The sequence below is a fragment of the Phascolarctos cinereus genome, unplaced genomic scaffold, assembly GCF_003287225.1.
Source record: "Phascolarctos cinereus isolate Bilbo 61053 unplaced genomic scaffold, phaCin_HiC Scaffold_1;HRSCAF=81, whole genome shotgun sequence".
NCBI classification, from domain to species: domain Eukaryota; kingdom Metazoa; phylum Chordata; class Mammalia; order Diprotodontia; family Phascolarctidae; genus Phascolarctos; species Phascolarctos cinereus.
In genome coordinates, this window is record NW_027555514.1 from 26181161 (window position 1) to 26197935 (window position 16775).

General features: G+C 40.4%; 1 protein-coding gene across 6 annotated transcripts in view; it reads left to right on the forward strand.

Moving 5' to 3' along the window:
• Positions 1-16775, forward strand: part of AZI2 (5-azacytidine induced 2) — a 39424-nt gene that overhangs the window by 9397 nt on the left and 13252 nt on the right. For 4 of the 6 annotated variants that reach the window (XM_020993299.2, XM_020993300.2, XM_020993302.2 and 1 more), the window contains exons 2-5: positions 5772-5992; positions 8015-8140; positions 8702-8801; positions 10272-10420. In XM_020993299.2, coding sequence (XP_020848958.1) covers positions 5777-5992; positions 8015-8140; positions 8702-8801; positions 10272-10420 — 591 coding nt within the window. In that variant the 5' untranslated portion in view covers positions 5772-5776. Of the gene's footprint in view, positions 1-2234; positions 2452-5771; positions 5993-8014; positions 8141-8701; positions 8802-10271; positions 10421-16775 lie in introns of those variants that run through there. The other 2 variants (XM_020993301.2, XM_020993298.2) reach the window with 2 other exon arrangements.

The window sequence follows — 16775 nt, forward strand, 5'->3', positions numbered from 1 at the left end:
CTATTTTGTCTTTCTGATTCTGTGTTTTTCAGTCCCAAGATCAGTATCCTGGGCAGAACCAAAATAAGAGTTGAGCAGCACTCCACTGTCCCCATTATCCATTATCATTCTATCTACTTTGAGCAGCTCCTTTTTTCTTCTGACTTCCCCTTTCCCCCACCCCCCCCAATATCTTAAGCCCGGGGTCAGCCTGGGTGATTCTGAGCCATAGTTCAATGTGGTGCTTTTGTATTCATCTTGATTTACCTGATCTTCTTTCCTGTTTACTTTGTACATGCCTTTTAAAAAAAAATCTGTGTTGATTCATGACTGCTGTGTACCCACAATTTCCCTGTCAGAGCACTTGCCCTTTTTATTTCCTGTCAGAATTGTGTCTCTTTAGAGGGAGCAGAGCCAGAGGAAAAGGGCCAGAAGGGCTATTTGCTGAGGAGACCCAGGGTATGCAGGTTACCTTGTAACCAAACCAAGAGAATGGAAGTTTCCCTGACTGGAGGTTCACTAAGGGGCTGCCACTAATTTGGCAGGGCCTATACATAATATGTTGGGGAGCTCTGCAATATACAAGAGTAGGCCAAGTGGGGAGTATCATTAACCATTTTACCATCTTGATAAAAGAGAGCCTGGATTCCATTGTAGGCCGTGAGGTAGGAGGAAAATAGATAACTATTAAGGGGTTAACGAAAACTTAGAGCCCCCCAGTCTCTAAGAAAAGTGTTCAGACAGGCCAAAGCCCAGAGGGAGAATTCTTGGAGAAGCCTAAGAAGGAAGAGAATTCTTTGTCCAGGGAGCCAAGGCATAGACAACATAGAAGGGGAGAGAATTTGTCTGGAGAATTGTAGAAAGGGGTTCACCACTCCTTCCCTCTCTCCAACAGTGATTTACCTGTGCTCCTGTTTCTTCGAGGAACTGTTGAGGTCTAGAACTTTAAGGGGGCTAGCATAAATCACAACACAGGAGTCTTGCCAAAATGAATTCAACCCAAGCCTTCTTACAGCCAAAGACAAGGATTATTAAAGATCCACCATATTGACCAGACTCTTAAGGAATCGGAACCTTTAGCTAGACTCTTAAGAATCTGAGCACCTTAATGGAGACAAGATAGACCTTATGTACAGAAAGACTATGGGAGGGATTTAGGAAGAATCTTGATGGGAGTGACTCGAGAGGTATAGAATGGGGTCTAGATTGGGTCAGGGGTGGGAAGTAGCCAGTGGCAGGAGGGCTGGGCTAGGTTAAGGGTAATAGAGAATTGGGTGTGGGGGCCAGTTGATGGGATTATACCTTTAGAGGCTTCCTTGATCAAGTAAGAGAATTTTCTGTGGGGCCCAAATTGGGACAAAGGTCTCAGCCCCAGCGGAACCATCATTCTGTTGTCAGTCTGGAAACCTTAAAATCTCTAACTCTTTCCTCTCCCCACACACTGCTAATTTATTATCAGGCCTCATCTGTTTATCTCATCTCTCTTTTTTTCCTTTTCTCATTCCACTGGCCAGTCTAAGCTTGCATTTCCTCTCCCTTCAAACTATTTCAGTTATCTCCCAGCTGTCTTCTTGCCTGTGGTCTCTCCAGCCTTTAATGCATCCTTTTCACTGCTGCCAGTTTAATCTTCCTAATGCTTAGTTCTGACATGCGCTTCTTGACTCAGAAAGAGCTTGACATTTATATTGTGTTTTAAGTTTTGCAAAACATTTTGCATACAATATAATTCATTTGAGCCTGCTAATCTTGTGAGAAAGGTGCTATGCTGAAAGGGGTTAATGACTTGGTGGGGGTTGTTAGAAAAATCTGAAACAAAAATCTACTACAGTGAGTGAGTAAAGTCTTTATTATGCTTCCACGAGAAGCGGGCACAACATACTTTAGTAGCATGTGGGCACTGGTTCAGTGGTAGAACTTTTAAACCTTAATAAGATCCATACTCCACCCATCAGGGCTCCTATTGGTCTAGTTCATCTGAGTTACACCCTTCCTGGATAGCCTGTGGAGTGTTTGTCCATGTTCTGTTAACTCCGCCCACTTAATGGGTCCTATGTTATTTCCGCCCTTGGGGTGTGTCAGTTCATATTCAATAAGCTTATTAAGCAAGCTGGTTGCAACCGGTTTAGCCTCTAGGGCTCTTTCTTAAGAACTAGTTGTTTATAGAAAAGTTTGGAGTACCTTCTGATTGGTTGAGGGACTGTCCACAAGATCTTGGAATTTCTTATCCACTGTGGAAGCCTAACCCCTTAAAATCTTTCTTACAGGGGTCACACAGTTCATAAGGTAGAAGCTGGAGTTCCACCTAGAGTTCTCCGGACTCCAAGTTCATGCACTTTCCTATACCATCCTGCAATGACTCTCCCTGCAGAAAAAAAGTCTGAACTCCTTATCTTGGTATTCATGGCCCTCCATAATCGGATCCTGATCTATCTAACCAGTCTCCTTCTGCACACATCCTAGCCTCTAGCCAAAGTATATACTATTTGTCATTCCTTTAATATATCCTGTCTTATTGCCTTTAGTAATATTATTTTTTCTTCAAATTGCTTGTTTAGCAAGGTAATGTACGTAAAGTGCTTTACAAATCTTAAAGGCTCTGTATCAGTCAGTTATTAAAATAGTAATTCCATGAATCTTACCTCATGTTTATATATGAAGCTTTGCAGTTTAACAAAGTTTCTGAATTAGAACAGCCCTGTGTGATTGGATCAGTATTATCATTGTACGTATGAGGAATTTGCTCAGGCATGCCTGACTCTATGTGACCACGTGGATGTTAGCCATAGGGTTTTCTTGGCAAAGATATGTGGTTTGCCATTTCCTTCTTCAACTTATTTTATAGATAAGGAAACTGAGGCGAGCAGGATTAAGTGACTTGTCCAGGGTCACAGAGCTAGTACGTGTCTGAGGATAGATTTGAACTCAGATCTTCCTGACTCCAGGCCCATTGTCTGTTTACTGTGCCACCTGTTATTGTTGGTCCTTTGTTCTGAAAGAGGATGATGACGTCAGGAAGGTGATGCCTTGACTTTCGAGTGAATTGGATTTAAGTGAGAGAGGACTGTGCAAAGTCACCAGCCTCACTTTCTCCTCCAGAGCCATCTAGGTCTAGTGGCGAGGTGTAGATCTGAAGGAATGCAGATAGCTCTGGAGGCAGTGGGAGACCTTGGCCTTTTTAACTAAGGTTTTTAATGCATCTCAATTTGACTGAGGTAACGCCCATTCAGTGATTAAGGCTAAGTCTGAAATGAGGCTGAGCCTGGCCTCTTTACCTAATTTTTAAAAAATCAGTCTAGGAGGGAAACACCCTCTGGCTTTCTGGCCAGACTTAAACAGTTGCTGTTTACATTCACTCTGAGCCAATCTGGGTCCAAACCCTGACCTAGTGGGGCTTGGCCTGGGAGCTGTTGTTGGCCAGTCTTGGAGAGCTTGAGTGATTTGTCTGTTAGGCAGGGTCCTGTAGAATAAAAAAAGGTTTCTGGGATCAAAATTTACATTCCTTTGGGCAGAGTACCCTGGTAAGGGTTTGGTACCCTGTGTGGACTGAGGGAATGGAAAGAAAGAAAGAAGGGGGGAGGGAGGGAAGGAAAGAAGCTAGCCAGGAAGGTTGGTTGGTTGTGTTGCTCAATTGGCCAGTTCTAGTTGGGTCCCCAGTGGGGCAGCTCCTGTTTTCTACTCACAGACACTGTTGCTCTTCATTCTTGAAGAGGGCCATGACATGCAAGGGAATTGGATTTGAGTGAGAGAGGGCCGGTGCAGTCACCGGCAGCACTTTAGCTGCCCTACATGTGAGGAAAGTGAAGCTCAGAAGAGTTAAATGATTTGTCCATAGTCATGCTATTAAGAAGTAGCAGAATTGACATTTCTAATAGCTAGGAGTTTTGACTCCACATTCAGTATTCTTTCTTCTGTACCATGCTAAAGTAATAAATACCCTTCCACAGCCCATGTCAAAATCCCATCCCAGCCTAGCTTAGAAGATACTTCATCCTTGAATCCTTTTCTCATTCTAGGATCATAGATTTAGAATGGACCTCAGAGGTCATCTCGCTCAGCCCTTTCATTTTAGATATGAAGAAACAGGCCCAGAGTGGAGAAGGGGCCTACTCAGGATAAAGCAAGCTGTCAGGTGGCAGTTGTGGGATGCCATCTATCGCCTTCTGTCTCCAGATTGCCCGTTTTTCCCACGCTGCCAGCTTCAGTCTCCTCCTCTGTACCTGGAACACCTTGTGGCCTTCCCTTAGCAGTTACTGCATTCTTTCTCATGTCCTGGTGGAATGTCAGTGAGGCCTCAATCTCAGCCTAACCTCCTGTGCTGGCTTGGAAACTCGTGAAGTTAGAGAGTGGAGTTTATCTTGGTATGCCCCATACCAGGAGACATCCTCTTGTTTTCATTCCATAAGCATTTGCTAAGCACCTTCTATATGAAAAACGTTGCCATAGGCTCTGGAAATAGAAAACCAAAAAACATTTCTTAAAAAAATAATCTTACCCTCAGGGAGTGGATAGCCTTCTGAGACAATGTAAGATTTTCAGTGATACCTAGAGCACAGGCGAGGGACAAACACCTAGGACTAGTCTTCTGCACTAACAGTTAGTGCACTTGGTTTTTTAAAAAGTATTTGATAACCTAATTTCAATCTGATATCTTTTGTGATACTTGTTAAAAAACAGTATTCTGAGAAGGGGTCCATAAGCATCACCAGCCTGATATCCAGAGGGGGCTAGGACACATCAGAAGTGAAGAAGCCCTGATCATCAGTGGCTTTATTGTAAAAAATTTCCTTGGAGACTTGACAGAAGCTGAGGATGCTAGGAGGCAAGTGGGGAGGAAGGGGTATGTTCTGGGCATTCAAGATGGTCTGTACAAAGGCACAGGAAACAGCCAACCCTGCGTGCTGTCTCTGGAGTGCTTTGCTATGCAGATGGACCACAGAGCGAGAAGGGAAATCATAGGGAATAAGTCTGGAAAGGTAGGCGAGAGCCACAGCAAAGTGTCTTCAGGGCAGGCCAAGCTGAAATGTTTTCTTCTTATCCCCAAGGAGGCTGGGAACCACTGAAGCTTTGAGAACTTCAGAGACAGCGTGGGTGTGCTTTAGGAAGATTACTTTGGCAGCTGTGTGCATTGTAGATTGGAACAGTGTGATGGGCAGCCCAAAGGAATGGAAGGGATTGCTATGGAGAACAGGTGCAGTGAATACTTGTTAAATTGAATTGTCAGTACACCAAGTAAGGAGCTGGATTTCGTGGGAGGTCCTTGTTGTGGAGCCATATAAAAGCCTCTATCGTGGTAACTTAAGTTGAATTAAAAACAGGTCTTCAGGGGCAGCTAGGTGGCACAGTGGATAGAGCATGGGCCTGGAGTCAGGAGAACCTGAGTTCAAATCCAGTTTCAGACACATAATACTTACTAGCTGTGTGACCGTGGGCAAGTCACTTAATTCCAACTGCCCCCCCAAAAAAAACCAAACAGGTCTTCAGATTTATAAATTTAGAGACTTAGTTTTCTGATCCTCAAAAATGGCAGTAATGAGAAAGGTTAAAATATGGACTCATTTTATTTTGGTTTTATCATAATAGGGAAAATTGAATTTCACTGAGTTGATAACACTTTGTTTGTAAAATTTAAGAATTGTGACTAAAATAAAGTCTTCGGTATTTACCTGATGCAAGGTTGGTTTTCTTGTGGTAAAGTTTTTTTATACACACACACACACACATACACATGCATACATACTCACAGATATATATACATACCATATATATTTATTTCTGTTTTTTCTTTTAAACAGCTATCATGGATGCACTAATTGAAGATGACATCTGTATTCTGAACCATGAAAAGACTCAGAGGAGAGATACCATCACTCCTGTGTCAATCTATGCAGGGGATGAGTCTATGGCTTCCCATTTTGCCCTTGTCACAGCATATGAGGACATCAAAAAGAGACTTAAAGATTCAGAGAAGGAGAATTCCCTCTTAAAGAAAAGAATACGATTTCTGGAAGAAAAGGTATTTTGCTTGCCCTGTTTTAGTGTCATACTATATTACGTGAAACTTTAAAATACTTGAATTACTAAAGAATAATAGTCTGTCTACCCTCTTTCTTTGCCCAAACTAGAAGTGATAGGGAGTTCAGATTTTATTGGGGTAAGGAATTCCTGGTGAGGAAATGCCCTTTACCTACAGGGAGGGCAGTAACTCTTCTCTGACTTACAGTTATGAAGAGTGAAGCCTCTTCCATTTGGCTGCTATGGAAGTTTCTTTGGAGGGCTGGCTTCTATTTCTTGCCTTTTTTTCTTTAGGCTAGAAGCTAGGATTTTTTTGGTGTGGGTAATTCTGGGTGTGGAATTTATCTGCATTTATCTGCAGATCAACTCTGGGCATTGATGGCATCATCCACTTCCCCGGGTCTTAAGAATCTGTTTGCTTATTCGAAGCAGTACTTGAAGCCAAGTCTTCTCAACTGAGGCCACCTTAACATTCACTGGGTGCTGCTTATAAGGTGACACTCACTGTATATTATAGAATCGTGAAGTATTTTTGGTGGAATATATTTTAAATATGTATTCATACTGAAATGGGTCTGTGATCTCTTTCACGCAGATATTCACATCAGTGTTGCCACCAACATCTTACATTCTTTTCTGTGTCTTCCTTCCTTCCTCTTAAGTATAAACCTCACGCATCATGTTCTTGTTTCTCCTGTTGCAGTAGTTTCTTTAGGTGTGTGTAAAACCTTTATTTTGTAATACAGAATGCTAATAGAGAACAGGGATTTTTATCTGTTACAAAGGCAAATTAGGTACAATTGAAGGAAAGCCCGCCAATGTTTAGGTAGGAGGCAGGAGCCACTGAGAATTTAGGCATGGCCCTCATCTGATGGGTGTGTTCTTAATTTTTCCTAGAGTTTAGTCTTAAGGTTCTGTTATTGTGGTTCTATTTTGGGGAATGTATATCAATGACAACTTTATGGTCTATATGTATGAGTGTATATGTTGTAAAATATTTCATAAAAGCCTGCCATTTCTGTATTTATAAATGATGAAACTGATTCAATATATATTAAGGTGTATGTTAAGAATTTTTAGGTCCACTGGGCTTTGGTTTTAGGATATGTGCTTCTCAATATTAATTTACTGTAATGTTTTGAATCTGCCTCTTTCTGAGTTTTTAATCTTGCCATTTCCATTTCCAAAAGTCAACATCTTCCACAAAGTGTTAGAATATATTGTTCAATCAATCAGAGCTCTGTTATCTTCCTGTAAAATCTTGGAAGGGACTTGCTAGAAATTAAGTGATTTTTAAAAAAATCTAGACTGATTACTTAAGCCTAAGTAACTGTGCCAATTAAAAAAAAAAATAACAAACCCTACTGGCATTTACATCTGAGGACTGGTTTTTAGAATTATGAATTTATAGAAAATTAGCATATTTCTTTAGAAAGTTGATTTTTAAAACTTGAATTTACGTGAAAACACCTTTAGGATTCAACTTTTCAAAGACAACATGACTTCAATTTATAATAGGTTAGTGGGAAAATCTGGTTTAGTATGTAGAAATGTGCTTTAATAGCCAGCTTTCACAATATGTATTCTCTTGAGTTAAGTATTCCTTTACGTGGCATTTTCCTACTACTCACATGTTAATGGCCTGAATAAGTTGAAGCAAGCCCAAAAAAATTGGTCAGTCTATTCTCTCATCAAATTAAATTAATATTTGCTGAATTGAATTGTACAAATGTTTCTTCTTGATTGCTGCTTTAATTTAAAGAGTTAGCATTCAAAGAGAATTTTATTGTGGAGATATTCTTCCTAGCAAGAGGTTGACACTTTCCTTTTGTATTTTGTTCTTTTAAAATTCTCTTAGTATGGATTGACTTAGTAAAATAAAACATGGAACTTTAATCCAATTATCCTTTAACATTTTTCCCCCTAAACTGAAAATTTTGAGGTAATCAGAGCTTTAGATAAATTAAAACCTCATTAAGTAGTATAAATTCTTGAGTTTTTCCCCCTATTCTTCTGTATTTAGCTTCTTGAAAACCGATTAGATGAAGAAACAAGCTCTGTAGGACGAGAACAAGTAAACAAGGCCTATCATGCTTATCGGGAGGTCTGCCTAGACAGAGATAATTTGAAAAGCAAATTGGATAAAATGGTAAGTCCTTTTGAGAAATGGAGTGAGATTAGCCGAATGCAAATGACTATTCTCACCTCTGCCAATCTGAGTTTTTAAAAAGATTCTTAAAACATGTTAAATTTTCTTTCAGGTTTTTTCTGTTATAAAAACAGATACTAAAAATAGATTAATAGGTTTTTGAGAATATTGTAGGTTATAGTGTAACCAAAAAATAGTGTAAATATAATGTAATTTCCTGAAGAAATTAAGACTGAATAAGTGAAGGGCTTTAGTTTTCAAATACGGCTGGCATTAATTTTTTAATTTTTTTTTAAAAAGGAATGACCTTGGAATGAAAGATAAACTTCTAAAATTCAATGAGGACATCAGGTATTTGATATTATCAATAAGAAAATTCAGCGAATAGAGAATATCCTAAATAAGGAAAGAAAACATGTAAATTTTTGACAGCTAAACTTCTTGGCCTGCCTACTTATCAAAAGACTAAAATACAACTTTTTTTTTTCTAATACCTTTTTGGAAACTAAGAGATTGCCAAGGTATGGTTTTTATACATGTAGTCTTGTCTTTTTTCCTTAGAATAAAGACAATTCTGAATCTTTAAAAGCATTAAATGAACAGCTACAGACTAAAGAAGTTGAGCTCCTCCAGCTCCGGACCGAGGTGGAGACTCAGCAAGGTAAGAAGCAGCAGCCCGACCCCTGGTGGTGCGGCTCTTGGGCATTGACAGCCTCTTTAACTGCTCTTGGAAAAGGCCAGTCAGAGGGGCCAGGGAAGACGGTTTGGATCCTTGTGCCCCAGCTGGCCTCAAGTGAGCCATTGGCCCTTACATCTGTAAGGCGAGGGGCTGGGGTTGGGCTATGTGGTCTCTGAATTTGAATCTAGGATATTGTGGATTACATTGTCAGATCCAGTCACAGTGGAGGATATTTTTGCTTAATTTTTCTTTTTCCTTAGATTTTACATAAAACTTATGTTAGTTGACATATTCATTGTATCCCCATTTAATTTTTGTATAGTGCTAATATTTAACACAAATTGTGCTGTTCTTTCCTCCCAGAAATAATAGCTGTATGTATGTGTGTTTGTATGAGTGTGTGTATGATATGTGAGTGTGTGTGTGTGTGTGTTTGTGAGAGAGGAGAGAGAGAGAGAGAGAGAGAGAGAGAGAGAGAGAGAGAGAGAGAGAGAAGAGATCATTCGTCTTGGTAGGACAATGAGAGCTAGGAAAACCAGATGGCCATGCACCTCCCTGTTCTCTACAGAATGGAAGAAGGCCTCTGGTGTGTATGGAGAGAGGGAGCACAGAGTAGAATGATTGATTACAGAATGGGAAGAAGGTATGAATCACTGCCCAGTTATTGAAATCAACCTAGGGTGGACCTAGAAAGTCATTGGATGAAACGGGTCCTGCCCTTGACGGACTAGGGCTGTGAGAGTCTCTGCAAGTCTCCGCCTTTGATTCAGTCCACGCAGGGATGCTTGTGCTCTAGGGTGGTGTGGGCGAGGGGGGGGCGGGGCGTGCAGCATCCTCCACTGGGTTTCAACACTGGAGGCACAATGGTGGTGCTAGAGGCTTACAGAGTAGGCTAGACAAGCTGATTGGAAAATTTTAATGGATTTTCACCATGATAATGTAGAATTTTAAACAGGATGAAAAGTTAACTTTTATCTTGAAACTATAGTCAGCTGTGTTTACCCATGACAAATTGTTTAATCCCACTCTGGCTCCAAGGGCACGCTCCATCCCCTAATTAGAACATAATGAAGAATATCTGCTGAAGGGAAAAATCATAAAATAAATCGTAAAAGCAAAAGAGTTGTTAGATTGCCTGTCTTTTTGGACCAGGTATACTACTGCTCTTCAGTACCATGAGATCTTTGAGACATGTTTTCCAGTTAGTGGTATGGTGAAAGAACATTGCACTTGGAGTCCCGGCACGGCTTAAATCTTGGCCTTGCTGCTTCTCGTTTTGTGACCTTATCGAAGTCACCTCATTTCTCAGAGCTATAGTTTCATTTGTAAAATTAAGAAGTTAAGCCGAGATAACTACACCAGTCCCTTCCAGCTGTACATCTGGTCATGTTCTGTTTTCGAGGTTGGCACTGTTTGCTGATGACTTAAATTGTTGCTGCTTCTTTTTTGTAGTGATGAGGAATCTAAATCGACCTTCATCCAACTGGGAGGTAGAAAAGTTGAGCAATGACTTGAAAATCCATGGTTTGGAACAGGAGCTGGAAGTGATGAGAAAGGAATGTACTAGTCTAAGAACAGAACTGCAAAAGTCAAAACACAAGGTATACCGAGTTCAGAAATTAAGTAGCCTTGATCTACATCGCCATGCAGGAGCCATTATTTTTCTTGAATCCCAGAGTTCACTTGACATACATCTGGAGAAACAACAGGAATAATCGCCTGTCATGAAAACTGTGTATTATCTTCTCATATAACCATATCTTGTGAATACCGTTCTGGCACATATTATGGGCTTGCTATGACCTTCGGATTATGTTATTTTGTTGAGTAGCTTACCAATTTAAACCTTGAATTGCATCAGTTTTCTTCAGTTAGTTGAAGAAAACTGGGGAGTGGTTAGCTTGGAGAAGAAAAGACATAAGTGGGGAGACAAGATAACTGTCTTCAAGAATTAAAGGACTGTCATGTGGGAGAACGATTTATTTTGTATTACTTGACCCCAGAGAGCAGAACCAGGGGCGGTGGCAGACTTAGTTCAGTTTATAGACGATATTCCCAAATCTTGGAGCTGTGGCTTGAGATCTCTCAGGAGGAAACAGGTCTCACTCATGGGACACTAGATGACTACATGTCTGAAATGCTGTAGAAGTGATTTTAATTCAAATAGTATGGACAGGGTGACATAGAAAGGCTCTTTTGAACTTAGAACTTCACTGTGATGATTTGTGAAATCCATAGTTTCCCAAAGTCTGTATTTCCTTTATATAAGAGGAAACATTTCAAGAGTTTGTCTCAAATTTTTTTTTAGGTATTTGTGTATCTAGATGAAATCTTAACCCTGGGGCCATGAACTTGTGTTTGTTTTTAATACTTTCATACTTTTAAACTATATTTCAGTATGGTTTTCCTTATAATCCTATATATATTATTCTTTTAACATTCTTCTGAGAATGGTTCCATAGGCTTCACCAGAATGCCAAAGAGATCCAGAAGAACAAAAAAAGATTAAGCCCCCGTAGGCTAGAGGGGGAGTGTCGAACGAGAGCAGGTAGAGATTCTGGTCAGGGCTGATTGACTTTCTCTTTGGTTTGAACTCTCAGAACTATGAAAGTAGCATCTTAACATATTTAGAGGCCACTTTCTGGTATCCTTAGTCATCCAGAACACATTATGTGAGCATTTTAGTACTTAAGTAACTGTTAACGGAAAGTTTGTTAGGAGAAAAGTAAAGAAAGGGCTAGATAATCCAGTTCGTTTAAAAAAAAATTTTTTTTTACATTCCTTAGTTTCAGGAATGCTGCATTGGGAGAGCAAATATGTTTGAATAAACCAAGTCATTAAAAGCATCAGTGTTGCCAAAGTATTTACAGATCTAGTTGAATAGTGTTTGCTAAATAAATGCTTTAGTTGTGTTGAATCTGACTGACTGGTTCAGGGATCATTTAATTGTGTGGCAGAAACTCTTTGGCTATCCCAGTTAGGGATTGCTGTGAGGACCTAGTTGCTGCTAACAGTTGTCACAGTTGGCTAGGATTTGTTGAATGCCCATCGCCAAAACACAAGACTGTCCACCTTGTGGGAGTACTTAATCTTTGGGGAATCAGATGTGACTCAGAGCAAGTCGCATTACCTCTCTGAAGGCCTCAGTTTCCTCATTTTTATAATGAAGAGATTAGAGTCTAATCTAATTCAGACTTGACAGAGCAAATCCACTTAATAAAAGGGATTTGTTCTGTAAAACTTGGACTCAGTCCAAAGACTCCATCAAAGAACTCTAGGTTCTAGGCCACACCCAAGGACCTTCAAGGCCACTTGTGACCTCAAGGCAGCAGGTTCCCACCCCTGGATTAGATATGATTTCTAATGTCCCTTCCACCTTCTAAGTCCTTTGTTCCTAATCGTTCTTTGAGCAGCTCAGATAGTTCAAGTTGGTAATGTCAGTGCTAATGTAGAGTTACTCTTATGATTTCTGTTTACCTTTACCATTGATGCATATAGCTTTAAAAAAAAATGACTACTGGCTAATGGCTACTCTTTGATTTACCTTCTTGGGCCAAGTAATTCCTTTTGTAAACCTTAAAGTTAGAGAATTTCAGTATTAGCCTCAACACTACTCTGCTTCCCAAATGAGTAAAGGTCCTGCTGGAGTGATCACTAAATCCTTTCCTCCAATGACTCATTAAAAGAATGGCATGTTACTAGAAAAGAGAAAGGGAGAGGTCTTTTAGGTTAATTAGTTGTTGCAAAGTGGTGTGGGACTGACAACCTGTATAATGTAGAGGATTTTGAGAAGGTAGGGGTATTTGGGTGTTCAAGGAGGATGAGCTAATCTTGGGGGAGGGGGAGCATGCAGAGCCCTCTTCAGGGCTGCTCATCACCTCTGGTGTCCACCTGGCATTTCACGCACCAGTGGCTCCAAGAAGCTGTAGCTTATGCAGTGGCCACACCCTGGTAAACTGTCTCAGCAGACAGGCTAAACCAGGTTGAGGATAACTGACAGGTCTCAGACCTGTTGGTGAGTTAGCAGGATGTCTATCCAGAGCATGTGAAGACTTCCCCTACCTGAATTGGATGGGTGGATGGGAACTGTTTGTTCCAGCGGCCATGAAGGTGGCAGAAGCGAGGCTCTGGGGAGTGCGTAGAGCTTGGTCAGGCATCTAAGAGGCCTGACTTTCGTCTTGCCACTGGACAGAAGAGAGAGTGAGGCTGATGATTTTGTGCGGCTCTGCCCCACTGGACTCCAGTTCACATGTAAATAAGAAGACATCTCTTTGTGATGTCATTGGTCCTCTTTGAAAGTGAAGGACAAGCAGCAGTGTCACTCCACTTCTGTTTGGGTCATTTGTCAATTTGTCATTTCTCCCTACTCTACTGTGAGCTTCGTGAGGGATAGGGATCATGGCTTACCTTAACCTTGTAGCTCCCTGAGTGCCTCACACAGTGCGGCAAGGATTAAATGTTCGTGAAGTGGAAGGATCTAGCTTGGGAGTCTGTCTGCATAGTAGAAATAGAGACCTCGGTTTGAGTCCCATTGGGAAATCCTATCTCTGTTTATTTCCAAACAAGATACTGTCCACAGTAGAGTCCCAAGATACTCAAATGGAAGATACTGTTAAAGAACGTTTTGAGATCTTGAAGCTAGGGTTCCTTAAAACAAACTTCAGAAAATGTTAGTCACTTCAAAGTTCACAAAATGACCTGATAGCAAAACTATTTCATTTTAAAATGGCTGTCCCCCAAAACATGTTGTGCATGTGTGAACAATTTTAGTCCCTAAATTTGTGCTACTGATTTTCTGCAGCCCACTAGATGGCACCAAAGGGAATAAAATTACCTCAAGTTGAATTTAGTGATCTTTTTTTCTTTTAAATTTTGATGATGAAGCTACTGAATTTTGTGCTGTTATTTCTTTGAGTGTCCTTGATTTGGTAGTGTTTGTTTCTCACTATATATGATGCACAAAACATTTCAGCATTTATTGCTACTTATATGTCAGGATTGTGTGTGGAAGTAATAGTTTCAGAATAAAAATAGTTTCAGAATAACTTCTGTAGTACTTTAATGTTTACCAAGCCCTTTCCTCACAATACTCCCATGAGGATACAAGTAATAGGAAAAAGGTTATGAAAATGAGACTCAGAAGATTTGGAGTTTTCTCTGGGTCATCTACAGTAAATAAGTGTAAGAGCCAGAAATCAGAGCCACACTTTGTTCCTCAAAGACCCATGTCCTCGTCGCAGTGAAACACCATCTCCCCCAATCCTACAAAAAAAAAAGGTCTGGAAATTCTGCATTTTCTCTCTTAGTTCATGTCTGTTATTTATTTTGAGCAACATGATAAACATATTTTGGATCAATCCTTTGTAAGACTTAATTTGCTTCTACAAACTTATACCAACTGCTCCACGTTAATCCCTCTTCACATGATAATCTTTGAAATACACGAAGACAACTATTGTGTCCCCTCTGAATTTCTAGACTAAATAACCCCAGCTCCTTTCATTTCTCCTCATGTGACACATTATCTTGGTTCCCTTCACTATCCTGGTTACTTTCCTCAGTACATTCTGCAGCTAATTGATGTCCTTTATAAAATATGCTGCCCAGAAGTGAAAACGATGCTGGGACCAGGGCAGACCACTCTCTTAGCCCCATTCACTCCCTTGGCTATCACTTCATATTGTTGACTCATTAGACTGGCAGTCCTCTAAAACCAGCATAATTTTTTCAGAACAACTATCTAGCCACGTCTTCCCCATCTTAAATTGGCAAAGTTCATTTTGGAACAGTAGAGCGCTGGACTTGGAGTTAAGCAAGCCTGTGTTTATATCCCGCCATTACCATTCTTTTGGGGTAACTGACCAGGTCATCTCACCTTTCTGATCCTCAGTTTCCTCATCTGTAAAATGAGGGGTTTGGATTAGGCAGCTTCCAAATGTTTCTCAAACTCTGTTTCTATGATCCTTTGGTTTATTCCTATTAAATTTCATCCTGATTAGATAATGGCCCAGTTTTCTGGGACTTGTTGGTCTCTTTTTGATTCTGATCCTCATCAGTGTTTAGCCATCCCTTCCTAAGTTTGTATCATCTGTAAATTTGATAAACATTACTGATGCCTTTATCCAAATCATTAACAAACATGTTAAAAGTCAGGGCTGTGCCTAGATCCAGAGCCCTTCTGCTATCAGCCAGCGTACACATGGACCCAAGACTATGCCTGACTGCCTTCCCATTTCTGCCATTTCACCAGGTTCAGATGCTCTTAAACTGGGCCATTGTCTAGACCACATCTCTGCATGGTGCCCACAGTTTTAAGAGATTTTTGTCAAATGCTTTGTGGAAATCTAGATAAAATGTAAGTCCAGCATTGCCCTCATCTACCAGTCTACTAATTGTCAAAAAAGACATCAAGGTTAGTCTGGTATGACCTGGTTTTCATAAAGGCCTTGTGGCCCTGTAGATCATGACTTCTCTTTCCAAAAGTTCACAACCTGTTCTTTTAAAGGTATATCCTAGAATTGTGCTAGAAATCTAAGTTAAACAGACTCAGTCCCTTGTAGACCCCGTTCTCTTGCCTTCTTTGAACACTGAGACCTTTATCTTCTAATCCTGAGGTGTCCCTCCTGTTCTTTACAGTCCACACTGACAGTGGTGAGGCAAACATGTATGTCAAGTCTGCACTAGCTTCCTCTCTTCCCATCTTCTTACTCACTCTGGACATCAGCTTTATCATTAGGCATTTTGGTTCTGTCCAGTCCAAAGATCCTTCTCCTTAGCGGAGACGACAGAAAGATGAGAATTGAGTAGTCCTGTCTTCTGTTGTCCGTTATTGTACCATCACAGCAAGCAACAGAGAAGTCTTTGATACTGCATCTTCTCTCCACTTAGTTTAAAAAAAAAAAAAGAAGAGTAGCTACTCCTTTAGTTGTTGTACTCTATTTTCTTGGTCAGCTGTAGTTTGTTCTGAGCTTTATTGCTTTTGATGACAGTTTTGCAGGACCACACCACATTTTTTTTCAGCTGCCTTTGCTTCTGTTGTCTGCACATATGTTTAAAACTATGTTTACCCCACATGTCTACATCTTACTCCGAAGACTAAAGGACTTTATCAGACGTCTTATTAAACTCTAAATAAACTATATACCTAGCATTGCCGTAATCTATTGATCTATTAACTGTCAAAAAAAGAAACATTGTATATCTACATTAGTCTTTTTAGATTTTCCCTTTTCCTCTGCATTAGAATTCTTTTTTTTGGGGGGGGGTATGTCTAGGATTTCATTTATGAGAACTTCCCTTCCTTCCTGGGCCAATTCTCTCTTAGAAATTTAATCAGTCAATGAGCGTTTGTTAAGGTGGCCAAGCATTCTTTTAGGTGCTCCAGATACAAAGATAAGAATAAAACAATCCCTGCCCTCAAGGAACTTATATTCTATAGGGGAAAACTGCATGTAAATATACAGACTATATAGGGTAATTTTATTTTGGGGGGGAGAGGGGAAGTACTAACATTTAGGGGATCAGGAAAGGTCTTATATAGAAGATGACCCTTGCACTGAGCTTTTGAGGAAACTGGGACTTCTGAGAGGCAGAAGTGAGGATAGAGATAAAAGATGGAGTATCTTTTGTGAGGGACAGTAATAAGGCCAGTTGGGCTGAACTGTGGCTTACAGGAAAGGGAATAATGTATAATGAGACCAAAAATAGACACCGGGAGGTGAAAGATTTAAATGCCAGAGGAGTTTGTGGTTTGTCCTAGATGTATTGACATAGACCAGTGGTTAAGGAAAATCACTCTGGCAGCTCTCTGGAAGACATTGGAGTGGAGAAGCCTGGGAGCCCAATAGAGAGTAATAAGCAGCTAAACTAATGTGGTTGCTCTGTGTGGGCCGAGAGGATACTGGGCGCTGGACATTCGTGCAATCCTCCCTTTTCCTGCTTCTGAACCCTTTGAAA